This window comes from Mirounga angustirostris, unplaced genomic scaffold (assembly GCF_029215605.1).
Source record: "Mirounga angustirostris isolate CCGP_5_RB_7025 unplaced genomic scaffold, mMirAng1.0.hap1 SCAF_12, whole genome shotgun sequence".
In the NCBI taxonomy this organism is placed as follows: Eukaryota; Metazoa; Chordata; class Mammalia; order Carnivora; family Phocidae; genus Mirounga; species Mirounga angustirostris.
This window is the reverse complement of record NW_026991720.1, coordinates 47,255,503-47,281,734: the sequence shown is the minus strand read 5'-3', so window position 1 is coordinate 47,281,734 and position 26,232 is coordinate 47,255,503. Positions and strand designations below refer to the sequence as shown.

The window sequence follows — 26,232 nt, the reverse complement described above, 5'->3', positions numbered from 1 at the left end:
TAGTGTTTTATTTTACTGTGTAGACTGTTCATAAAAAGGCACACAATTTTTTACCACACTAATGCTTATCAACAAACCTTCACAGAAGATATTCCTTTGCTCTTTTCTTTAAAAAAAGCAACTGTTAATAACCTTATTAAACCAGAAATGAAATACATCACTGATCACTCTCCAAAAGTGGCACTAAAAAGAAAATTTTCCTTTTGGAGGCTCGATGTTTTGCATCTATTGTTTGCAAAACTCTTCTGGATGCTGACAGATACCTCTCTCCTTATTGCTTTTAATCTTGGGGTTTTGGCAAAGTGCTTCTTTTTCCTCTGCATCATTTGGTTGATTTTAAAGTAGAAGAGTTCTCTGTCCCATCGTTTACCCTGTTGGTGTGGCAGCATTATAAAGGATGGTAAGAAAATGACTTTGAAAGCATCACTTGTTAGTACAGTGGGTTTTTCTCCTGATGGCTACAATTTACATGCCACGGGCCCTATAAGCCTTCCAGGTTTTTCTTGATGCTATGAAGAAAAAAAAAATCAAACAGTTTCTTAGAGTCTGGAATGCTTTCCCTGGCAGTTGACAACAGAGTTCAAGTCAAGTTTATGATTTGGACTTAAATTTAGACTTTCCTTACACATTTTTAACTCTTTGAAAGAAGGGTTGAATAGAACATGTATTACATGCCTCCTGTTATGTGTGTTTTATTGTTGACTGAATTTTTGGAAGTCTTTGTTAATAACTTTTTTAGATTTTGTTTTTAAAATAGAGGACAGAAAGCAATCCATTCAGAGTCTCATCTATCACCTTACGGCATTAGCTGTTAATTTTTTTCAGTTAAAAGTTACTCGTAGGGTAATTATATTTGTTTGTATCATCACTTGGTTATCTGTTCTATTTCAGATTTAGTACTGTATCATAATTTTACCAAAAACATTTTCCCCCGTATGTGTTGGTATGGTCTTCAGCCCTTGCACAGATTTCAGTAATTTATGTGTATTCTTGGGAATTAGGAATTGTCCTCATGTGTAAGAAGTGTGTAATCATACTTCTCTTAAATGGTGATATAAGAACTAAATGAGCCCATCTGAATTACCTAGCACCGTGCCTGGCACATAAGCACTTAACAGGTGTTTTTCATTTTTCTCCCTCTTCTTTCCCTGATCTTAATTGGATTTCATTTGTCATTACTAATAGGCTATTACATGCTGTAGAATGAATCTTTTTAGAAAACAATTATATGAGCAAAAAAAGCTTGTGTTTAAAATACTTTCATGCTTTCTAATAAAACTATAACATGAAATAAATAAAATCAGATCAACTAACTGGCTATTAAAGAATTGCTCCGTGAAGACTCTGTGCTACCATAAGTTTTGCAGAGGTATGAGATCTCCAATTCTCCCGGGCAGTCAGCGGCCCTCAGTGCCCCCTTTGGTGACAGCTACCTATAAGACCCTCTTTCAGCTCACGCTAAGTATCTCTGTGGCCTCCAGGAGAGATTGGCTGTGGTTCTTCTCATTAAATATCAGAACAACAAATGAGGCTTCCATCCCTGTCTCCTTGTTTTCACTTCTGTTTCTTTACCCTGGTGTCCTTTGTCCTTCACCTGCTCTGTTCTAAGAAGAAATTTTATTTTCTATGTTTGGGGGTCTGTTTCTCAGTAACCTTTGCATTTTTTTAAAGATTTATTTATTTTAGAGAGAGAGAGAGAGAAAGAGAGAGTGCATGAGTAGGGGAGAGGGGCAGAGGGAGAGAATCTTCAAGCTGCCAGACTCTATCCCACGACCCTGTGATCATGACCTGGGCTGAAACCAAGAGTCGGACGCCCAACCGACTGTGCTACGCAGTGCCCCAGCAACCTTTGCATTTCTAGCCAGGGTCCATCCAGAGGACATCCTTCTTTTCCAAATGCAGCTGTTTTAGGAATGTCTAAATAGCCCTCTTAGTCGACGAAACCAAACGACAACCGACAGAATGGGAGAAGATATTTACAAATGTCTTATCAAATAAAGGGCTAGTATCCAAAAATCTATAAAGAACTTATCAAACTCAACACCCAAAGAACAAATAATCCAATCAAGAAATGGGCAGAAGACATGAACAGACATTTCTCCAAAGAAGATCTGCAAATGGCCAACAGACACCTATAAAAATGCTCAACATTACTCGGCATCAGGGAAATACAAATCAAAACCACAATGAGATACCATCTCATACCGGTCAGAATGGCTAAAATTAACAAGTCAGGAAATGACAGATGTTGGTGAGGATGCGGAGAAAGGGGAACCCTCCTACACTGTTGGTGGGAATGCAAGCTGGTGCAGCCACTCTGGAAAACAGTATGGAGGTTCCTCAAAAAGTTGAAAATAGAGCTACCCTACAACCCAGCAATTGTACTACTGGGTATTTACCCCAGAGATACAAATGTAGTGATCCACAGGGGCACCTGCACCCCAATGTTTATAGCAGCAATGTCCACAATAGCCAAATTATGGAAAGAGCCCAGATGTCCGTCGACAGATGAATGGATAAAGAAGATGTGGTATATATACACAATGGAATACTACTCAGCCATCAAAAAACCCCCAAAATCTTGCCATTTGCAATGACATGGCTGGAACTAGAGGGTGTTATGGTAAGCGATATTAAGTCAATCAGAAAAAGACAATTACCACATGATCTCACTCATATGTGGAATTTAAGAAACAAAACAGAGGATCATAGGGGAAGAGAGGAAAAAATAAAACAGTAGGAAATCAGAGAGGGAGACAAACCATAAGAGACTCTTAACTATGGGAAACAAACTGAGGGTTGCTGGAGGGGAGGGGGGTAAGGGGATGGGTAATTGGATGATGAACACTAAGGAGGACACGTGATGTAATGAGCACTAGGTATTATATAAGACTGATGAATCACTGACCTCTACTATGTCTGAAACCAATAATATATTATATGTTATTAATTTAATTTAAATAAAAAAGAAAGGAAAAAAGTAAAGAGCCCTCTTGTTCTCCCCATTGTCTATCAGAGGGGCTGCACTATACTTCAGAAGATCCTGGCCTCTGGGACTCTTGCTGTGGTTGCCTCTTCTTTGATTCTCCTCAAGTGGAAGCTTTATTCTACATCCCATGGCTTTGCTTCTAGCAGCCCAGGATTATGTGGGACTATACCTTATAGGTTATACAGTATTTCTCTTGTAGGCTTTCACCCTGGGGTCTTTCCAATTCACCCTTGCTCTTGACCAATGATAGATCAATATTTCTATTGCAAATATACCTGACATAGGGTCTTAGAAGTTCAGAACAGAGTGATCTTGTAGTTTATCATCAAAGCCTTGTTTTCAAAGGTGTGGAGAGGAGGCTGGGAGAATGAAGAGATTTTCTAGGTACGGGTGATACCTCAGTCCCATAACTGAGGCCTTGTCTGTCTTGTGACCAAATTTCATCATTCATGAGTTCAGGCTTAATGCTGCCTCTTTGTTTGCTCATGTATCCTTTTTAAGTATAGCAATCTTTTTCAGTCCTTAAGATAGTAATGCTTTTTAGCAAAGAAACACTAAGTATTTCTCTGTTGGGTCTGACTCTCCTCTTAGAAACTTTGTTTCCTCAGACTGCATTTCATAAAGTAACAAGCTTAAAGCTTTAGATTTTTCAAACATATTTCTTCCTATTCCTTCTCTCTGCTGTATTTCCACCCATCTCCCAACTTATTTCAGCTTTTCTTGGTTACTTTGATATTCTGATGATTGATTATGGATTCTGATTTCGTTACTGTTTCTGCTACATCTTAATTAGCCTTTCTCTGATCTCCCCTGGTCTCACTGTGATATAAATTAAGGTTGACTTCTGGGTTCCAGTCCAATATGTAAAGAGCTTGGAAGTCATCAATCCCATTCTCACAGCTGAAAATCAACAACTATCTAACAGAAAACAGTTTGTTCAAATTAATAATAGCAACAATGTATTGGGAGATTATAGTTTATGAATAAGAGAAAGGAAAGCAAAGTTTTAAGGGATGGGAGGGAGGACTTGGGAATTTTCTGTCATAAGGTACCTGGATTACCTCTGAGGGGGGACAGTGTTGAAGTGGACTTGGATTAGGATGTAAATGTATATCGCAAATTCAAGGGAGTCCACCGAAATATTTTTAAAAAGAAATATAATTGATATCTTAAGAGAAAAGAAATGAAGTCATATAAAATATCAATTTAGAAAGAGGGAAGTCAGAAAAAATGTAGAAGACAAAAGAAAAAACCCCAAAAGAACAGGGGCAACAAATATGAAATATTTACCAATATGGTAGATATAATTCCAGCTATGTCAACAATCACTCTAAATGTGAATGGTCTAAATACACCAATTAAAAGAGGGAGACTGTCAGGGTGGATAAAAGAAACAAGACCGAACTATATGTTGTCTATGAGAAATGTACCTTAAATGCAAAAACGCATACAGACTAAGAGTAAAGAGACAGGGAAAGATATACCATGCTAACATAAATCGAAAGAAAGCTGAATAGCTCTATTAATTTCAGATACATTAGTCCTTAACACAAGTAACCTACTCCCGTGGAGAGTAGGTTACTTTGCTTTCTTCTCATATAACTCATATTAAGAGAGGATCCCCCATGTTTCAAAATTCAGCAGAAACTTCACCCACATTTGACTCTGTGCCCACCATAATTCAGTGATATGCCTTGCCTGTTGAGTGTTGGATCTGATTTGGTTTCACCTAGCATGGAACAATGTTGCTGAAAACTCTGTCATGAAAAGAAGCCTGTTTGCAAATTCATCTTCTAACCCTTGCATTTTTACTTGTTTTTGTAAAGGAATTACTGTACTTCTCTATTTTGCTTTAGCACACCTGTTGGTCTTATGCCTTCTTTGAATTTGAGTGACTTTTATGTATTTGGAAATGTTCATCAAAATTATCTTCCATCCTACTTTGAAAGAATACAGCTTATTTCTCTTCTCTGAAGGAAGAAAGGAACTGTAGTTACTTCCCTTAGGGGATATAGGAGGAAAGTATTTGGAGGTTTTTAGATGAAATTCACGATGTACCTGAAAATGTTGTCTAAATTTTTGTTGGAAAAGGGCCTGTGTTAGGCTCTTTTCATGGAAGATGAGAGCTCTTTTATATTTTTATTTTATTTTAGAGAGAGAAAGGGAGAGAGATTGCATGCATGTGTGCCAGTGGGGTGGGAAGGGGCAGAAGGAGAGAGAGAGAGAAAATCTTAAGCAGGCTCCCTGCTGAGTGCAGAGCTTGATGTGGGGCTGGATCTCAGGACCCTGAGATCATGACCTGAGCTGAAACCAAGAGTCAGACACTTAACCTACTGAGCCACCCAGGCGCCCCCTGAAAGCACTTTTAAATGATATCTGCTAATTCCATCATAATCTTAGATTCTAAGATTCAACTAGCTCGGGGGACTCACCTACTCTCAAGGCGAACAAGCCCATTTCAACACAGGGTATAGTCATTTTCATTAGTGGTCAAGGGCCGTTTCTCTCCACACTGGCTTTGCAATATGAACTTCCCTTTTACACAGGCTTCGTTCATATGACATGATTTAGAGTGGATGAAGGTGGACATTTTTAGGAACAAAGTAAAGGAAGAAAGAAGGGCCTGCCTTTTCACTGACCTTCCTGATGTTTCTGTTTTCAATTTTCCTTCATGCTATAGCCTTGGTGCGTGTCAGGACAAGGTGGATGTTAACCCGGATTCCCCCCACCCTCTTCTTTTTCCAACTGGCTCCGTTGGGCAGCATCTGACTTGCACTCTTCTCCAGGTTGCAACGGGCTGGTCCACATTGTGTTTTACATGCTTGGGGGTGTGTGCTCCAATTACCGAGGACATTCTAAGCAGGTCTTCATTTCAGTAAAGGCATAAAATGCCTTTTCCCTAATGGGGCTGAGAATCTTCAGCCAAAGGAGGTATTCTATGAAATGGTCTGAAAGGAGGGCAAGGAGTACCTTTTCCATCTTTTTTTCCCCTGTAACAACGCTAGGCAAATTCCTCAGAAATCAGATTGGCAAGGGCAAAGAAGGGGTGGGCTGAAGCTCTGGAATTTGGGCTTGCTGAATGCATGCCATTCCCTTGCCACGTAGCACAAACCAGTGCCAACTGTGGAAAATAAAGATCTAAGTCAGAAGCGCAGTGCAGGCACAAGGCAATCATCAGCTCAATTAAACTGGTTATTCCACAAATAACCTAGAAACAGCAGGATTGCCAAACATTCTCCAGCCCCTGAAACATTTGCAAATGAGCATGACAACTGAGATTTTTCTTTCTTCGTAGCCATACACTGTCACATTTTAATGATGGATTATAGACATGGGCTTTTGGCAGCAAACTGTAGCAAACATGATTCTACACTTATTTTCTTTTAATCAGAAGATACAAAGGCTTATAGATATATGGCACTGTGCCCAAGAAAGAGTTAGATAAAGCTCCAGAAAGAAGAATGTGGGATAATGGGAATACACACACACACACACACTCTTTCCCTTCTTTTTGAATGTGAAGCAGATATGCTTTTATTGTCATAAGATACATTTTAAATTTTTATTTTATGTGGTATTTTTGTACCTGTTGGGGATGTTTATAACAAAATATAAAACTAGCTGATAGAGCATATGTATCTAATTCTGTAACATATACTAATCTGTATCAGTGCCATTTAAAAATTGCAAATTAAACATCTTTTTTCATAGACTAGTAATCTCTTGATGTCATAAATATGAAAGTAACATGTTATTTCTACAGTCATGATGTCAGGAAGATATTATTTAAGTATTTAATGGGATCAGAGGCTTAGTGCACAGGAAATATATTTTTTTCTATATGTTTCCTGTGTCTGTTTTACTTAGTTTAATCATTTTAATTGCAATTTCTTTTTATTTTAAGACAGGACCATAACTCTTGGATGCTATTATTTCTTTTTCTTTTTGGCAAGTTGAGGAATACCAGGTAACTGTAAGAATGAAGCTGTAACTTCTGTATTCTTCTGCATTGTCCCTGTCTCGGTCTATACCTGTCTCCTTTGACTCCTTTCCCCTTGTCCTCTTTATATTCTGGATTATTTAGCCTTTATTCATTTCACTGGGCTGTGAGTATGAAACGAAGAAGAAATCTGGGTCTCTTTCTATGAAGACAGTTACTTTACAATATGTTTTAAAACACCCTGAAAATATACAGACATTTTCCTGAGGTGTTTTCTTGTAGTGCCTTGGATTGGGGTGTTAAATGATATGTGGAAACCGATTTCTCAAGAAGAATTTGTTCTAAAACTAAAAAAAGTTTAAAATACAGAGAAAAAAATCCAGTATGTGGATTGGAAAAAAAAAATCCATAGCTCTACTTTAGGTCCCATATGTGTGGATGTGTGACATCCATCAGTGGGATAAACAGCACCTGGTGGCTGATTTACAGAGTGGTATTCCTCCAAAAAGGCAGCCATTCACTCCTTGACAACTGAATGAGTGATGGCAGCTGTATTCCAGAAGGCTCTATTTGGGAAAGCAAAATTTAGGCTAGGGTGGGATCAACATAAAAAGATAAGGAGCCGTAAGGATCTCATCTGTCTGGGTCTCTTGGGTTGGAGCCAGCCCCTGGGGGACACAGCTTCTCCCTCTTCTTCCAGACTGTGGATACTGAGGATTTGCACTGAGGAGATCCATACAGGCCACAGCTGCCCCTTGGTCAGTCTTTTTGGATTAGTGAATCAGGATAGAAATTGTTCTTCCTTTTATTAAAAAACTGATTCATCAGCTTAACATAAAACCTTGGCCTTCATGTTGAGCTGTTAGAACTACCACAGGCAAGTTCAGGAATGGTAAATCAGCAGTGCTAAGGCTTGACTTGTGCCCGACGATCCCACCTTTGTCACAAAGCCTCCCATTATTCTGGAAGTATTCCGTGGCTACTGTTACTTTACCACGCAAGGCCCTACTCATGAAAAGAAAACATTGAAACCTGAGTTTAAGTCAGGTGGACAATGAAGGAGAAAATGGTGGAACTGTTCAAAGCAATAGATCCTAGTATTTAAGTCTTGGGCTTTAACCTCAGGTTTCATGAGCTCAAATCTCAGTGCCCAGGGCGGGGAGAGGAAACGAGGAGTTACTGTTCAGTGGGTACAGGGTTTCTGTTTGGGATAATGAAAGCATTCTGGAAATACATAGTGTGATCATTACACAACAGTATGAATGTACCTCATGCCTCTGAATTGTTACTTAAACCTGGCTAAAAAGTTAAATTTCATGTTATATATATTTACCACAATAAAAAAATGAAGATAAAAATTCCAGTTCCACCTCTTACTAGCCATACAGGCAAATTACTGTCTCTCTCTCTAATTACGTTCCTTCAGCTGTAAAATGTAAGAGGATGATTATGATGATACTTGCTTCATAGGGTTATCCTAATTGAATGAGACGTGTGGGACAGACTTACACTAATTCAAAATAATCAAGGTTATCTGTTGTTCCGATGATTTATGGGTGAATTCTGTGGTTAAAATCTCATACATTTGTTGTGTAGTCCTTCCTTTGTAGAATTCTCTGTAGAAACCACCAATTTCAGTTTTGCTTATCAGATAGACTGTCATCTTTTTGATATCTCATGTAAGACTTTTAACTCTTAAGACATGCACCCTATTGACAAGGATGTGGGGACCGGAGGCACTCTTGCTCATTGCAGTTTGGACAGCCAGTTGATGGGCTATCAAGCAGTATGTAACAACATTTAAGACATATGTAGCCTGGGACCCTGCAATGCCACCTCTATGAAAAGTAGTCACATATGTATGTACAAGTACATGGACAGGTGTCCATTGTAGTACTGATTATAATAGCAACAAATTGGAAACTACATGAATATCCATTCTAGTGAATTGATTAGACCCAAACAATGGAATCTTATATAGCTATAAAAAAGGATGATGCCAAATTAGAGTATTCCCATGGACAGATGTCCACAATAGATTGTGCAGTGGGAAAAGGCAGTCTGGGAACAGAATATATAGCTTGATCACATGCATGCATTTTATGTTTATATGTATAATTTCTGAAAGGATATTCATCAGATTAATAGTGGTTATCTCTGGATGGGATTATAAAGAGAAATTTATCTTCTATGTTAAACACTCCTGTGTTACTTGAGGTTTTTACAAGCATGTATTACTTTTCTAATCTGCAGAACAATAAAAATATTTCCATTAAAAAAATGAAAAGAGAGGGGCACCTGGGTGGCTCAGTCAGTTAAGCGTCTGACTCTTGATTTCGGCTCAGGTCATGATCTCAGGGTCATGAGATTGAATTCTGAGTTGGGCTCCATGCTCAGTGCATGGAGTCTGCTTGAGATTCTCCCTCTCCCTCTGCCCATCCCCCCACTCTCGCACGTGCTCTCTCACTTTCTCTTTCTCTAAATAAATACATAGATAGATAGATAAAATCTTTAAAAAAATGAGAGAGACCATAAGGGGTCTCTCTGGCTATGAAGAGGAAGAGGAAACTCTTGTATTTCTCAAGGTGTTATCCTAATTTAAACCTTTTATTTTTATATAGTATCCTCCAGATCTGAGTCCATAAAAGGAAAATGAATGAGCCACTATTGCAATGAAATAAATAAATAGGATTCCAGGAACCTTAAGTATTTTAGCATCTGTCTTCTTCTGGCAAATTCAGTCAGTGTTTTGAGTATTCCTCTAGCCTCCATACCAGCAACCCCTGCCTTGTCTGCCTTCACTGATTTGTCTTGTCAGTGGGGCTAAGGTCAAAACTATGTTCATAATACTCTCATGATAAGTGCTATGGGAAGACCATAGTGCCCCAAACACAAGCAGGGTCATGATATACCTGGATTACTTATCCTAGCCAAGATCTTGCTACGCAGGGCCCCCTGCCCATCACCAAATAGGTCTACTGCTCCCCTCCACAAACACAGGACTCAGTCTATGAAGGAATACAACTCCCAACAAAATGATGGCTGAGAGGCAAAGCAGTTTCCAGCCTTTGCTTATATGTATGTACACACACACACACACACACACACACGTCGATGGGTTGCTCAACAGAATGGTAAAATGTTATTATGCAGGCGGGTTGAAAGGAGAGATGGAGTGTCTTGAAATAAAGTCTGCTGCTGCAGGATGTGATGGACGGTGGGGATTCTGGAGTCAGAACTAGGTTTGAAACCCAGCTGCCTTATTTATTAGCTGTGTGACCTTGGTCAGATTACTTAGCCTCTCTGAGCTTCAGTAGTCCCATCAATAAAATAGGAGCAATAACCTCTTCCACCCAGAGTTGTCAGGATTTAATGAGATAAAATATATAATGGGCTTGCACTGGAGGTGGTACACACAAATAATGGGGTTCTTTCCTTCTTCTCAGACTTTGGCATAACATTAAGTAGCCACGGGAGTCCTGAAAATAGATGGTTTTTCTAAACAGCACAATGTCCCAGTGTACTCTTTGTACTGCATTCTCTTTAAGTGTCAAGTAAGGGCACTGTTGTGAAAGCTATAGACAGAATATTTTAAAATCAGGGTGGGGGAAGAGAACGGGGGGATAGGGAAGCTTTATATTTTCTGACTTCTTCAGTGGTTAATTTTCATGATTCAAATGAGGATGAGAGTAACTTTCCACGTTTTAAATATTCTGTATCATGTAAGAATGAGTAGGAATCGCTGATCAATTAGGTTTAAAAGCTACTGAAATTCTCAAGAATCATTTAAATAAGGTACTTATGAATGCCCCTAAAGAGATGAGAATAACCTTCCACGTCAGCATTACATGAGTTAAACATGTGGTTAACGATGATATAAAAAGAGGTGGTATGTGAAATATCAGTTCATGTGAGGTGACGTTCAATACTAATTTATGTGATATCAATAATGTTTTAGTCTAAATGAACCTTCCCTATATATAAAACACTCCTAATTATTGTACAACCGTTACTTTCCACTTACCATTGATCTTAAGGAAATGACTAAAATTTTTGGAGTGTGCTGACACAGCACTATTATTCTGGGTCATTATTCAGAGCAGGTGTCCATCTCTTTCCCTTAATCTCAAGACAGAAAAAAAAAGAGTAGTTTTTCATTTAATCAAGTCTCAAAAAAAGAGAAAGGAACACGTTAAGATAAGTAACTTTTATAGGGATGTTAACATTCTAATACTCTTTGGGATAGGTGAAGCTTTTGATTTTCAGCCAGGTTCAAAAGAACATTAAGTTTTATAAGGTGGTGGATACAGTAATTCCCTATAGGAATAGGTCAAGCTGTCAGCAAGCGATGACTTTCCAGATGAGGTTCCCCAAGCTTGAGTCAAGTGACCAGGCTTTCCCTTGTTAAACATTTCAGAGTTGATATGTACCCTCACCTCTAATGCAAAACCATGGCATTTTCAAGGTATAACTTTGGGATTTTAAGGAATTATTCTAGAAAATCTAAACCACATAAGAATTAATATAATTATACAACTATTGGTATAAAATGTATGTGTAGGTCAAGATTAGAAGGGAAAATTGTGATCGCTTCAACTAGAACATCAGCTTGTATAAAATTGCTCTATTGCCCACAAGCTCAGGGCAGATTTGTTAATGTAACTGTACCTTCTCCTTTGAATACAAGTGGCTTATGCTAAGGCCCTTAATTTGAGGACTAATTGGATTGCTTCCTCCATTCTCATCCATATAACCTCAGTTTTATAGCTTCCATGCAATGTTATGTAACATTTACTGAACACATTCTAAATGCTAAATAGTGCTCAGCACTTGACATAGATTATTTTATTAAATTCTCCCCCAAACCTTATAAGGCATAACAGTGTCTAACTTCGTTTTCAGTGATTATTATGTACCAGGCATTGTTCTAAGCACTTTACATATATTAATTCATTCAATCCTTGCAATATCCTGGCAGGTGTATTAGTTCCATTTTACAGATAAAGAATCTGAATTTCAGAGAGGTTAAAAGACTGGCCATGGTCACAACACTCAGTAAGTGACAAAACTGAGGCTGTTAGACTTCCTGCTCTGCTCGCCCATACGCTCAGCATACTGAGCACGGATCTGGGGGCATGATGGATATCATCAATTATTTGTCTGTTTGGAGCTGGCTATATAATTCTTGGACCCAGTGCTAACGAAAAATGCAAGGCCCCTTGTTCAAAAGACAGGAGGAAAGTGTCATTAAAAATATTAAATAGACGGGCGCCTGGGTGGCTCAATCAGTTAAGCGTCTGACTCTTGATTTCAGCTCAGGTCATGATCTCGGGGTCCTGAGATAGAGCCCCATGTTGGGCTCTGCACTGAGTGTGGAGTCTGCTTGAGATTCTCTCTCCCTCTCCCTGAACCCCTCTCCCTGCTCACACTTACACTCTCTCTCTCAAAAAAAAAAGACATTAAATAGAAAAGGTTTTCCTCACTTTAAGAGCTAATCTCTCGACTTGTCATGGTGTTTTTAATTTGCTATTTAATGTGTCATTCTAAGTAACACAAAATTTAAATATTAAATTATTAGCACTCATTTTACCATTAATCTTTATATTGTACAGTGTCAGTTATAAATGTAAATATAAGTTAACTTGTATGGGGAATCATGGAACTCACACAATTTGTATTTCATGGCTCCTATGTGGGCATGTATTTTGTTCTTACCAAAGCAGTGGAAACACTGCACAAAATGAACTCAGCTGTCTTTATTTCAGTTCTTGATGTGCACACATTCTGCCAAAACTCTGTCTTCAGTTTCCTCATAAGTAAGGGAAGACTGAAAGGAAAAGTAAGTGAGGGCTGCCCCATCCTTCCCTTTTCTTTTATGTCATCACTTTCAGTGTATGTGATTGGTTGGCCAGCAGAGCAATGTAACATGAGTAACATAGGACTCCTTATTCATTTGTGTTTCTTTGAATGCTGTGGCCTTTTCTTTCTGTGTTCCAAGAAAGTCCTGGTTTGAAAGGAAAGCATGGCTTCTCGGGGCTGTCAGTGCCCACCTCTCTCCAGGCCGCTCACCCATAGATGAAATAGGCTTACTTCACACCCACTTTGGGTCTCATTGAACGACCATGCAGCATCAGTAGTACTGCATGCAAATGAGGTGGGAGGGAACAGTGGGCACACTGCTGCATCTCTGTTTCCACACATGCTCCATGTCCCATCAGGCTTTAGCAGGTGCTGGTACTGGTACCAGTGTTCTGGGTCCCTTTCCCAGGTTGGCCACACCCCAGATGTGCAATCCTGGGCAAGTTACTCACTGCTCTAAAACTGTTTTCTCTGTGGTGTGTGTGTATATATATATATATATACCTCCAATGGAATATTACTCAGCCATCAGAAAATGAAATCTTGCCATTTGCAATGACGTGGATGGAGCTAGAGTATATTATGCTAAGTGAAACAAGTCAGAGAAAGACATACTATATGATCTCACTCGTATGTGGAATTTAAGAAAGAAAACAGATGAACATATGGGAAGGGGGGGAAAAGGAGAGGGAAACTAACCATGAGACTCTTAACGACAGAGAACAAACTGATGGTTGACGGAGGGTGGTTGACGGAGGGAGGTGGGTGGGGGATGGGATAGATGGGTGATGGGTATATAGGAGGGCACTTGTTGTGATGAGCACTGGGTGTTGTGTGTAAGTGATGAATCACTGAATTCTACTCCAGAAACCAATATTGTACCGTATGTTAACTAAGTAAACTTTAAATTAGAAAAATAAATAAAACTATCTTCTCATCACAAAATGAGAATGGTTCCAACCACCTCATAGGGTTATTGTGAAGAATAACTGAAAGAATACACATAAAGGTCTTAGTCCAAGGCATGGCACATAGTAAATGCTTGGTAAGTGTTAGCTAGCCATGTTGTGGTTGTTGCTACCTCTGGATACATTTTGCAGTTCCATTTGTCTGAAAATCTTTACCCCTTCAAATAAGATAATGAAGACACACCTGGGTGGCTCAGTTGGTTAAGCTCTTGATCTCAGCTCAAGTCTTGATCTCAGGGTTATGAATTCAAACCCCACATTGGGCTCCATGCTAGGTGTGGAGCCTACTTTAAAAAAGAAAAGATAATGAAGAAACCTGGTGCAGATTCATCTTAGAAGAGACAGAAACTTTCCAGTGGAGCACAGCTAGGGGTTTCACCACAAACCTAGCATCCTTTCCACTCCCAGTGTTAACTCAGTTAAAAAAACAAACAACCCCCCCCCCCCAAAAAACCTTGAATGAAAAAATAAATAGGAAAGTTCCCTCTGAGTGGGTGTTTATAGAAGGGATGAGGTGAAGTGTTCTCAAGGAGTATGTGTATCTTTATGGGAAGCAGCTACAGGATTGATCTCAAGTATATGATCCCGGGGTCATATACCTATTTTTTAGTGTTGCAGGCGGCAGACTCTTCTGTTCCCTCCCCAGTTTTCTCCTGGGTCACTGCCCATCTATGAATTCTCTAAACCAGAATCACTCAAAGTGGGGTCCCCAGGTGCTTGCATCAGAATCACAAATGCCGAATCCTGAGCCCAAGGCCAGAGCTTTGAACTGAAACTCCTGGGGAAATCTCACCCAAAAAACAAATTGTCCAAGTGCTTCTTACACTACTAAGTTTGATGACTTCTGCAGGAGCCTAGAAACTCGGAAGAAGGAGACCTTTTTCTTTTTTTAATCCCTAGCACTGGGAAGACCTGCCACCCTTTGTTGAATGTTGGAGAAATGACTGAATCTAAAGCACAAAGCTAAAGGATTTTTTTTTTTCTCCATCTGAGGACTCTTGGGATGGTTCGATTCAGATCTGATAATCAGGAGGTAAGCACTGGTAAGGCTGTAAATTTATTAAAATATTAAAATTCCTCCATAGGGGTTAGTAAATAACCACTGCTCTGGGCTCTGTGCTAGCCCACTGGCCCAGCTGCTCAGGCTTCTCCCTTGGACTGTCCTCTGATCCATCAACTAAAGGATTAACCCTTTGTCTAGCATGGGGTTTCATCTATTCTCACTAGCCAGTATGGGTGCCAGTCAGCCCCTTTATAGGTCCATCCAATGTGGTGCCTTACTCGTGGGCTTGTGCCTGTGCCCCTACCTGGAGAGGGAGGTGGGATTGGGAAGGAGGACCTTGGGTGGGTGGTACCCCATCCAGTTTACCTTGACTCTGTTATCAGGATGCCCCTCTCCACATTTCCATGAGGCCATAACGGATGGAGTCCTAGTGGGTGAGATGACATTCCTTGAGGTGATACTGGCACCCCAGCAGGCAAATGCCCCAGGTTATGGCCACCACCAGCTGAAGTACCTACCCCTAGAGATGCTCTTCCATGACTGCTTCTGGGAACTGCAGCCTCCACGGGACTTCAACTCTGAGGGATCCTGGAAGAGACTGGGTGAGCACGAGCCATGCAAGAATTTTAGTCTGCATACATGAGGGTTCTGTGGGCATGATTTGACAGATGAGAGCCTGTTTGGTACAGATGGTGCATGTAGGGGTTAGTGTGGGGGCTGGGAGAAGTACGGGGAAACAGTTTCTCTTTTCATTTATTTGGTCAAGTTTGCTAAAATCACTGAATGCCCTATCATCATGGCATTAGCCACATTGCTTTCATTAATAAAAATGAGGGCAGGTACTTACATAGCATTTGTCCTGTGCCAAGCACAATTCTTTATTTGTTTGAGTTACTATGATTATCACCATATTATATAGATGAAGAAATTGAGACCCAGAGGTTAGTTAAAACTCAAGTAGCAAAGCCATGATTCGAACTCCGGCAGTCTGACATTAGAGTCAAACTCATAAACACCACTTCTCTTCTTCAGTTACATTCAGAAAGTTTTTGTGTGTGACTTAGTTGGTAACAGATACACACACACACACACACACACACACACACCCTGTAAGACAATGGATGGAAACATTTTGAATGAAATTGGTGTCAGATCAGCAGATGCTGAGAGAGGAGTCCGCACCATGAACAATATTGCTGATATTAAGAGAAATTCTCTACCTACTGAGACTCCATATAGCCTAATGATTATCAAGATATTGGGGAAGTCATTGGAAAAGTTCCCCTGTGTATTCCTATGTCAGTCATGGCTCAGACAGGGCTATTGTTTACCTAGTGGCAGCATGTCAAACAAAAGTTCAGCAATCATTTTTAAAGATCAACAAATGATTTGGATAGTATTAGAAATTGATGAGCTACTTGCATTTAAGCTCATATATATACATACATATATATATATGTATGCTTCTGTTTAGAGAATACTGGGAATTAAGTGTTTTAAATTTATATGTTGATTAACTACTTACAGGGTTTTAAATATTTTATCACTTCATCTTTGCTTATTCAATTCTTCATTTTATTCCTTTGGTCCACACTTGTCAACTGGGAAAAAAGATTAGCTCTTTGACTGAGCTCTGATATGTTAAGCCGTAACCCTTTTCTGTCTCAAATTTGTTCCCTGTTTGGCTCACATTTCTTTGCTAGAGAAGGAGGTAGATTATGTGCTTTAGGTGGAAAAGGCTCTCCTTATTATTGAGTGGGAATGCAGGCAAGAAGACTGTTCCTCAGTAGGCTATTGCTTCCTTCTCTAAACCCAGCTAATTGAGCTGTCGTATTTAAAGTTTTATTGGTTAAGATTTCAAGTTAGGACTGGAGCCCTTCTTTTGCAGTTCCTTCAGGGCTACATGTGGAAAAGAACAAATGGAAAACTCAGTGATGAGCTCTGAATAAGGCTGTAAGAAGGCCCTATGGTCTCAAGGAACATTGACAGACAGGGAGTTGTTTAAACACTTAAAAACAGAAAGGAAATACAAAATTCTATTTAGTAGGTCAAAACCAGCTCAGAAGTAGTATGTGATGATCTGGGCAAAGCATTACAATTCCTAGCCAGCCCAGTCATGATTCTCTGGCAAACTGCACAGTCATGGTTATGATGCACTGGGATAAGAGGTGCTATATAAATGTTAGATATTACATAAATGTCAGGAATGATTATTGTTTGTTAATGGGGGCTAAACTGTTCCTAAGCAAAACTCTGACTCCATGCCAACACAGCGGTAGCAGAGATTCTAACCACCAAATAATCCATGAGAATGGAGTGCTCACCCCTGGTTCTAGAAAGGAGCCCAGTTGGGATCTGGGGTTGGAAAACAGGGGTTGGGGTGGTCCCAGTGCCACCACTTGCCCAAGTGACTTCAGGCCAGCTCCCTAATCTTCTGGAGTCTGCTCACCTGTAAAATGGGGATAATAATAACACCTCCCCTACTTCTCCTTCCTGTGCTCCGTGGTTCTGAGAATCAAGGGCATTCACATGGGTGCGAGTGCTTTGTGAAGGGTGAGACGCTGCAAGGATGACAGTGGTCATCTTGGATGGGCGGGAATTTAGCCTATGCCTTCCCTTTGAGTCCTGCTCACAAGGAGAAATCCGAATGGAAATTAAACCGGGGACGGGGATGGTGACTGGCGGAAGCTGAAAACCCCAGGCTCCTTCTCTCACAGAGCTGTCAGGAAGATACTGCAGACCAGGCTCCCGGATCCTGCATTTTGGCTCTGGCTCTGCCACTTGCCAGCCTGTGAGCTTGGGCGAGTCACAGAGGAGGCTCTGGAAGTGATCGCCAAGGGCCCTTCCGGCTCTGACGCTGAGTCTAAATCAGGCTCATCACTTGGCTCTAGCTGTGATTCACCTTTCGCGTCCTGGAGAAACTCCCCTCCAGCTTCTCAGACGCATGAAGCAGGGGTCTTGGAAAAGGTGGGGGCTGTGTATTCCATGTGAGAGTGCACAGTAAAGAAGTTATTCCCGTGGAGGTGAGGTGGGGTAGGGGATGGTGAAAAGGGGTATGAGTGAGTATTCTGGGAAGGCAAGATTCAGGGAACACTCTAATGAGGTCACGACTGTCGCAGGCGAATTGGAGCTGGACATCTGCTGGTGGGGGAAGGGGGGAGCGTCTTGCATTTCTGTTTGCAGTAAGTCTCATCCCGCACCCTTTAGCACCCCCTTAGCCCCCTACCCCATGTCTCCATCCCCACACCTTTCAAACGCTACCAGGCCTTGCTCGGAGGAGAGCCGGTGTCCGTACCTCCTCCGTGGTCCTGTCTGAACCGGGAGGATTGTTTCCAAGCTGACTCACACCACTAATGTCAGGGAGCCGTGTCACACGGCGCTGGGCTCTACAAGCTGTTGCTTGCGCGGTCGCCGCCGCGGCCGCCGCTCCCCGGCGGGTGCATCAGGGTCCGCTCTTGGGGCGGGGCCGGGGCGGGGCCGGGGCGGGGTCCGCCCCCTCCGCGCGGCGGCCCCGCCCCTCCTCTCCCTCCCTGGCGGACCGCAATGATTTAGAAGTTCAGGAATCCCACGTGACGTCACCGGGGGGGTGATGTAATGCACTCTAAATAGAATGTATTGTAATCTTTGCTCAGTCCAACGTGGTCCCTTCACCCGGGCTCGGCTCTTGCCTTCTCCACACTTGTTTGGTAAGTTCCTAAAAATACGGCTCGGCCACTTCTGGGGCCTTTGCATTTAGCTACTTTTGTTGCACTTGCCGCGGGAGCCATCTCGGGAGCGTACTTGGTTTGCAGGGGTTGGTTCTCGGCAGCAGCCGCGAGATTACTTGGTCCAGTGGGCAGGTCACAGGACAAGGAGTAGGGAAGATGCGATGCATTTTTTTGGAGGGTGATCTGTGTTTGTAAACACTTTGGCGGACCAGAGGGAAGTCCGGCCCCAAATGCTGGTGGACTGTGGAATTCTGCTGTGTCCTGAGGCCACTCCAGAGACCCCACGCCGTGTCCGTTCCGGAGCGCGTCTCGGTGGCCGCCGCGCCGTGCGACTGGAGGGATGCTAACGTGGAGCGAGCGCCGTGTCCTCCCCGGCGTGGTGCGTGTGTGGGAGCGCGCGTGTGTTTCCCTGATACGGGGAACAGTTATGAATCGGGGGTGTGTGTTTGCCTCCAGAGACCTGGCAAGGTGCGGAACCCTCCAGAAGTGCGGTCAAGCGGCGGCAGCGGCGGTGGCAGCGGAGACGGCGAGCCAGGAACCTCCCCCCGCGTCCCCAACTTCCCCGTGATGTGGCGGAACCCCCGGAGAAAGTTTGCAAACTTCCAGCGGGCGCGGCGAGGACGCCGGGTCACCTAGGGGCGGGCGGGCGGGCGCGCGCGGGGGGCTCGCTCCCTCCCGGTGCCGAGCCTGCCGCTGCCACCTCTCCCGCAGCGCTGCCCGCCGCAGCTGGTGGGCGCGCGCGCCCGGGGAGGGGACGTGGCCCTTGAAGGGCACTTGGCTTTCGCTCCAGGCGCAGAAAGCTCGAGAGTGGCGCGGCTCTGTTCGCTTTCACTCCTGCAGCCGTCTCCTGCCTCCGTCCGGTTCTCACTGGCATCATTACCTCTTCCCCGCCGCTGCCCCAAATGACAGCTCCCGCTTTTGCCGCGGCAGCGCGGTGGCAGTTCCCAGGACCCGGCGGCGGAGCCTTCCTCTCCGGCAGATTGACCACGCAACCGCTTAAACTTTTCACGAAGTTCGTAGAGGGGCAAGACGCGCGAAGGAACCAAAGACACGTTTTCTCCCGGCAACTGCATCCCACTTCTTCTTTGCCATAGAATTATTTCCGGGGGGAGGGAGTATCCGGTAGAGAAAGCCTCAGACCTCGCCCACCCCCTCCCCAACTTTGCCTGAACGGGTGCCGCCCCCACTTGATGCTTGTTCAAGGCCAGGAACTGGAGTGGATTGCTTGTATTTTGCGTTGTCAGAGTCCTCAGGGTGTGTTTGATTTTTATTTTTCCCTCCTTCTCTGACATGTGTCAAGGAATAAAGGCTGGATACAGGTCCATTACGTCATTCTGCAGGCCAGTAAGTGTTTGATTAACAGCTTCAGATACTCAAGAGTTCGGGGTTTAGAAATGCTGACAAAGCAACTCTGCTTTCCATCCCACCCCTAACATACTCGTACAATCACCCGATCCCTGGGCATCTTTATTGCCCTCTCCTCCCCGTACCCCTCTTCTCTACCCCCTCTCCCGCCCACACCGTTATCACTCTGGCCCCGCCTCCGCCTTTTATTGCTTTCCCTAGGGCGGTCACTGTCCCCAGGGTGTGCGTATGAGCTTCTGGTGTCTGAGCGGAGCATGGTACCTGATCAAGGCACACACAATCTGCCCTTTTCTATTATTTAAGAGAGGCACCAGCGAGCCCTCTACTCCAGGGCGAAAATGCTCAGTCCTGATAGAAAAGGCATCGCAGGACACGTTTAGAGTCCTTATGATAATACTGTGTCCCTGTGGTGACTTAGGAAAGCAACACACCCACTGCAAACAAAGTACTGAATTTTACCTAGCGCCTTCTCCAACCGTTTAGCGGAAGAGGGAAGAAGTGAGGATGCTGATTAAATCAAATATAGCCAAAAGAATCAAGACTCAACGTTTCATTTGCAAAGTGAGGGAATGTGAGTCGTTGAACCCAAACACATTACAATAAATTGGTGTATGTATTTCTTTCTCTTAATCTTAAGTTTCTATATTTAAAGAGAAAGTTGAATACTTAAGTCCTAGAATTGAGTCAGAATCTGCCTATCTGACAGTTGCAGTAAAAACACTGTGTGTGATGTGTTTAAGGGATAAAAGTAAGAAGAGCTCTTAGTGGGAGGAGGGTGTGTGTGTGCAGCAGAAATCAAATAAAAAATCTATTGACAGAGTTTTGGATTGAGTGGGGCAGAGGATTTGGGTGCTCTCTGATTTGAAGTTGGCGGAAGCTAAATTAAGGAACATTTATATTCTGAGTATGTGGGAATTTCGTGAAGAACACATGTTTTGTTATAATCAGATCCACTTTCTTCCAAGTGAGACAGCCATACTGTCGAGTAGGCATTTGTGAAACTTCTGTCTGGGGTCTAATTGACATCCTTCCCCAAGTTTGTGGCAGTATTTATTATTTATTCACATCTAGAGATGAAATAGTATAACCCCTGCAGAATGCATGTGCATCTAAAATGTTAAACTTCTTGTTTGTGATGCATAGACCTAAAGGAAAAAATGGCCCGGGTCACCAGCACTGGAGAGTGTGATTAATGATCAGTGATTTAGTGATCAGTGATTAGTGGTTTTATTCAAACTGTTACCTCTGACCAGAAGCACACATCAGAGGATTAACAGGCTCTTTAGATAAATGCTCATTAGTGGAAGGGGGAAAGCAAAGATAATAGGCATGCACCCAGGGACAACTTTCGAAGAAAATCATTCCCCGTCTTCAGAATAATAAGCTCTATTAACAGAAAGCCCTTTTAATTTAAAACTTGCTTTTATCTTGTAAATCAAAGTTAGATGTAAAAGTTTGTAGTGCCATTATAACCTAAATTTTCCCATATCCACTCGATGTGGATTATCTCAGTAGCGATATTTTTTTTTATTTAAATAAACAATTGGACCTTCAGAGCAACTGAACCCTGACAAGTTCTTAACTCCCAGGGTTTGAAGGTGTCCCCCCTTCTACAACGGAGAGTGCAACTTGCTAGCTAGATGGCGCACTGTTCTTTGGTGTTCTGTGCTGTTTTGGTGCAGGAGTCTCAACGAGCAAGTAGCTGCTTGCGAGGTGTTCTTCCACACTTCCAACAAAGTTGATTCTGTGTAGGGTTGGAGGCTAGACAGTTCTACAAGTTTTTAGTCACATTTTCCATGTCAGTTAAATCTGGGGAGTTCAAGGCTACTGGAAAAATTAGTCTCATTAGTAAAAGAAACTTAGTGAATGAGGGAGGAAAGGAGGTACCGGAGTCCAGGAGAGGTACCTCTGGGTTGCAGAAGTGATTGTAAATTACCAGACCTGTTCTTTTTTTTTTTTTAAACTAAGAGCTAGTTTCACAATCTTGTGGTCTGAAATTCTGAAGCAGATACTCAAAGATTTATTTTCTTCCTAATCTTGCTGGTGAAAAAGAAGTTACTAGAAAGAAAGGAAGAAAAAAACTTGATTTGGTGACTGCAGGAAGCAACACATTGCTGATTTTATTCTACAAATAATGGTAAGATAATGTTTCTTATGCTTATGAAGCAGAAAGGAACTTTGCAGTTGGTTAAATGAGGCTGATCTCATGTTTTCATAGATAGAATTCAGAAATGGAATTCTTATTGCATACCGAATTTTAATGTTGCCTTTGTCAGTTTCCTGGGACTTGGTAGCATTTTGTGTGGAAGGTGTATGTGTGTGTGTGTGTGTGTGTGTGTGTGTGTGTGTGTGTGAATAAGACCATTATTTCCTGGGTAAAATAATGTTCATGGGCGTGTGAACTGCAGGGGGGGAGCTATGAGGCATGTTAAATAATGTGTCAGGTAAGAATTCCTTTTTCCACAGGCCTTCATGAATCACTTTAATAAGTACTTAAGTTTTAATAAGGAAGGCATTTTTTAAAAAGAAAGCTAAAAATGAAAATAAAACAAACAAAAAAAATTCTCCACATCCAGACCTCTATATGTATTCCCCTGAAGTAGGATGCTGTTGATTGAATATCAGCTATTACTTTAGTTTTAAAACTTAAAAAGAAAACAATAATAGAACTCACTGGTGCCTCCCTATAAATGTCCTCATTTTCCTTTGCGTCGTTTTATACAGATCTGTTATTTTAAAATCCTGACTGATTTGTAACAACTTGTATTTTTCAACTTTACTGAGGGTAAACATGTTTGCTCAATTGATAATATCTTCAAGCTGTTTTTGAATGTAAATTGCTGATATCCATAAACTGCCTGTCAATAAGAAGTCAGTTGTGACCTTATATAGTTTCTACATAAGTAGATAGTTTATTAGAACATTCCCACAAAAACATGGACCCATCTCTGACATTGCAGCTTTGATTTGAATAGGAGGTTAATTGAATGGTTGTTTGCCAGAGAGACTTTTCCTGTATAGCTTTTCAATTACCGTAGGTTGAAGATTTTCATGCAACTATTTGTCAGTTTCCCACACCTGCGGATTCAAAACCAATCGATCGTGGACTTTCCATGGCTGTTGGTACCAATGTCAAGTTCCTGGTCTCCTGATTTCTTACTATAATTTGCCTTTTAGCAATGACGCATCACTTTCCATAGTATTTCCTTAGCCTTGGAGTTTGTTTCTTATTAAGCTGAAAATTGTTTTGTGGGAAGGTGATGTTTGCTGTATCCTCAAGACGTGAACTTTGTGTTTGTAGCTGGTTTTCTTCTGATTGTGTTGTTAGATTAAAATTGGGGATTTGAGTGGACTTATTATGTTTGTCATCTTTTTTTTTTTCCCTTCTTCTTCACTTCAAAGCAGTGCTGTTAGTCACAAAATTAATGTGATCATGGCTGGTGTTTCCCATCTATACGCTTCTTTTGCTTCTTACAAATTGGATTTCTACAGCAATTTAAGATCTTTTTTTAGAGGCAGCTTTCTTGGATGAAGATGGAGCAATGATCTCAGTCAATTCATTATCTTGTCCAGTTTCACTACCAGCTGTGTTATGGGAATCTACCAATGCTTTTTATAAATTAGTGTTTAAAAATATATATCTAGTACTATCTCTCTGAATGCTCTTTACGAAAATTATGCAACTGAGATAAGGTAATGAACTGGGGGGCAGTAGCCTCAAACATTTAAATGTGAGAAAGAATCACTTTCAGATATGCTAAACAGACTTAAAGAACCTTTTTGTATTGCTATTTGTAAACTAAATAAGCTATCTGTTTTGTGGCATTGCTTTAAATAGAAACTCTTACACTTTAAAAATGACATCATGTTTAATGTTTTCACTAAAAAGTTCTTATATTTTGTAATTAGGGAAAAATGGGCAATTAGTGATTTTGAGGATCCATTAGTATTCCATTGTTGGGAATCGCAAATCATGGATTTAACATAAGAGAACAAAGAATGAGAAGGCTTTTACAAATTTTCAGGTATTGATAACAGTATGCCAGAAACAAGAGTGAAATTTTTGAAGCTCATATTGAGACTCTGGATCTTTGAAAATCAAACTTACAGAGTTTGGATAAATTTTGGAATGTATAAGATGTTACGTTGGCATTTCTGTATTTCTTTCTGTCAAGCTCACTCTATTGCTCATTTATATTTTCTGAGAAATAGATCAGAATCAATTTAACACTTTAAAAACACATATTTTAGTTGCTTCCTTCTGTTTCCTCAAGGTTTACATTTTTAATCTCTACCCTAAAATTAACAAGGATTGAAAACTACCATATTGGCATTTGGCTTGAACTAATTTTGGAGAGGAAGAATTCCTTTTGGACCAGGGATTCTGATGGTGAGATAGAAAGGCTTGCTATAGCGTATGCAGAGCTGGAGCTGGGGAGGTCTTCTCATTGATAGACCAACCTTGTCACTTTGCAGAGGAGAACCCAAGGCCTGGTTGTGTCCCCTGGCTCACCAAGGCCCACAGCTAGAGTGCCAAATGGAGCCGAAAAGCCAGGTCCCGGCCTCCAGGTCAGGTTCTCTTTCCATGAGCCAGGCTGCCATAAATGGTCGTGAATGAAACATAACCCATGGCTTTGGATGCTTTGCTCTTTTCAAGCCTTTTGATCACTAACCTTTCAAAGACCATTTTTATCAGATCTTTTGAATGAATCCCCTGACCATAAAACTGTAGTTTCTATTCTGTATATTCTGATATATTCATAATGCTAATTTTTTTCATGTTGACCTCCTTATTGGAAAGCCATTCTTCTTATTCTTCACCATTATTATTAGACATGCCCTGTAAAACAGCACCCTCCAGATTTCATTTGAGACTAAAAACCAGGCAGAACTTAAAGATGTTCTAAAAAACCCCGTAGGATAAGGCAGTAACTTTTGTTACTTTTGTTTTCTTAATCACCTTTGAAGAAGGGATCTGAAAAATTATTTAAAGTTAAAGTAAATCATCTTTCTTTGTGTCGAATAGAGCAACAAGTGCTATTTTCATTCTGGCAGATGTACTTTTAAAGCCCAGAATCTGTCTCTGGTATATTATCTATCTAGGTCGGTGTATACGAGAGTGTTTGGAGGTGAATGTTACTACATCAGAAGTGAGTTGAGTCTAGAAGTATGGTCTTTGAGGTTTGGCTGGCAAAAGTTGACTAATCATAGCTAATAGAAATCATGCATGCACATAGGGGGCTCCAGAGCACCACACATTTGATTTAAGATGACATTTTGGTTATGCTGTATTTAGGATGGGGAACAAGAATATCTCAGTAGAAATCTTGAATGCATCTACTGTATTTTTTATTTGGCTTGATCCATAGGTTTCCTTTCCAGCTCTTTGCGTGAACACTTTATATCAGAATTCAGGTCTCTTTTATTCTCTTATTACACTGAGGAGCCCCTGTGTTGCATGATTCCTCAACTACAACACATTTCAGCCAATTTTATGCACATCTCTCCCTGCTGGCTTCCCAAGGGGGAAAACCACATGCAACAAAAAACATCTTTGTTTTTGTTTGAATTAGCTGATTATAAGAAGAAATACATTTTATCTCCATTTGCCAGATTTGGTAGGACCCTTTTATTTTTATCAAAACAAGATCTCCTTCTCTAAGTAAGCAATGATGCTCTTTGGCCTCTGAATGACCAGGTACTAATCCTTGCGCCGGAGGGTAGAAGGCATTGAGGATAAAATCTGTTTCCACCAGGGTGGCGAGGCGTGATGTGGCAGGCCATCATGAAGAGCTTGATCTGCCTTCCTGAAATGACAGCATTGTCCAGAAAAACACTGCCTTCTGGGAGGAAGGACAGCATTCTCAATTCTCGAACTTCTAAATTCTGAGCAGGGACTGTGCTGAAGATGGCTCTCAGGATGCGGAGAGTCTCTGAGGTTATTTACTAAACTACAACATGGTAAAACACAAGCTAGAACTTAAAAGTCTTAATGGTTTTCTTTATCCATTCTCTGCATTTCCCTTATACTGATGTTTTTCTAGATTTATTTTTAAGCATCCATTCTGGTTACTCTGCTTTCACGAGTAACCCTACAATAACAAATCACAAGTGTGTGCTTAACAAGAGAGGGGACATTTTTCCATAAGGGAAAATAGATTTTAATATCCAATCGTAGAAGAAATAATTAGCAAGACAAAAGAGAGAAAAGTTTGAAATCCAACTGATGGCATCCCCAAGCTCTGCCGTAGCTCTGCAAAACCATGTGGTTCATGGCCGTGGGAAAAGACTAAGACTGGAAGAGGGAATCCCCAAAGCGCTGCCTTCAACTCATTATGCTTCTTTGCCTCAGTTTCTTTGTGTGTGGTAAAAGAGTGTTCGTCTTGACCAGCACTGTCCGA

At 41.4% G+C, this 26,232-nt stretch overlaps 1 protein-coding gene across 7 annotated transcripts in view; it reads left to right on the top strand.

Moving 5' to 3' along the window:
• The first annotated feature begins 18,316 nt into the window (after positions 1 to 18,316).
• The window catches only part of CREB5 (cAMP responsive element binding protein 5), a 406,577-nt gene continuing 398,661 nt past the window's right edge, over positions 18,317 to 26,232 (top strand). For 5 of the 7 annotated variants that reach the window (XR_010406449.1, XM_064575114.1, XM_064575111.1 and 2 more), the window contains exons 1-2: positions 18,317 to 18,445; positions 18,923 to 21,968. Coding sequence is in view for 3 of the 7 variants with exons in the window: in XM_064575114.1 (XP_064431184.1) it covers positions 21,966 to 21,968 (3 nt within the window). In the remaining 4 variants the exon portion in view is untranslated. The remainder of the gene's footprint in view (positions 18,446 to 18,922; positions 21,969 to 26,232) is intronic. The other 2 variants (XM_045864513.3, XM_064575113.1) reach the window with 2 other exon arrangements.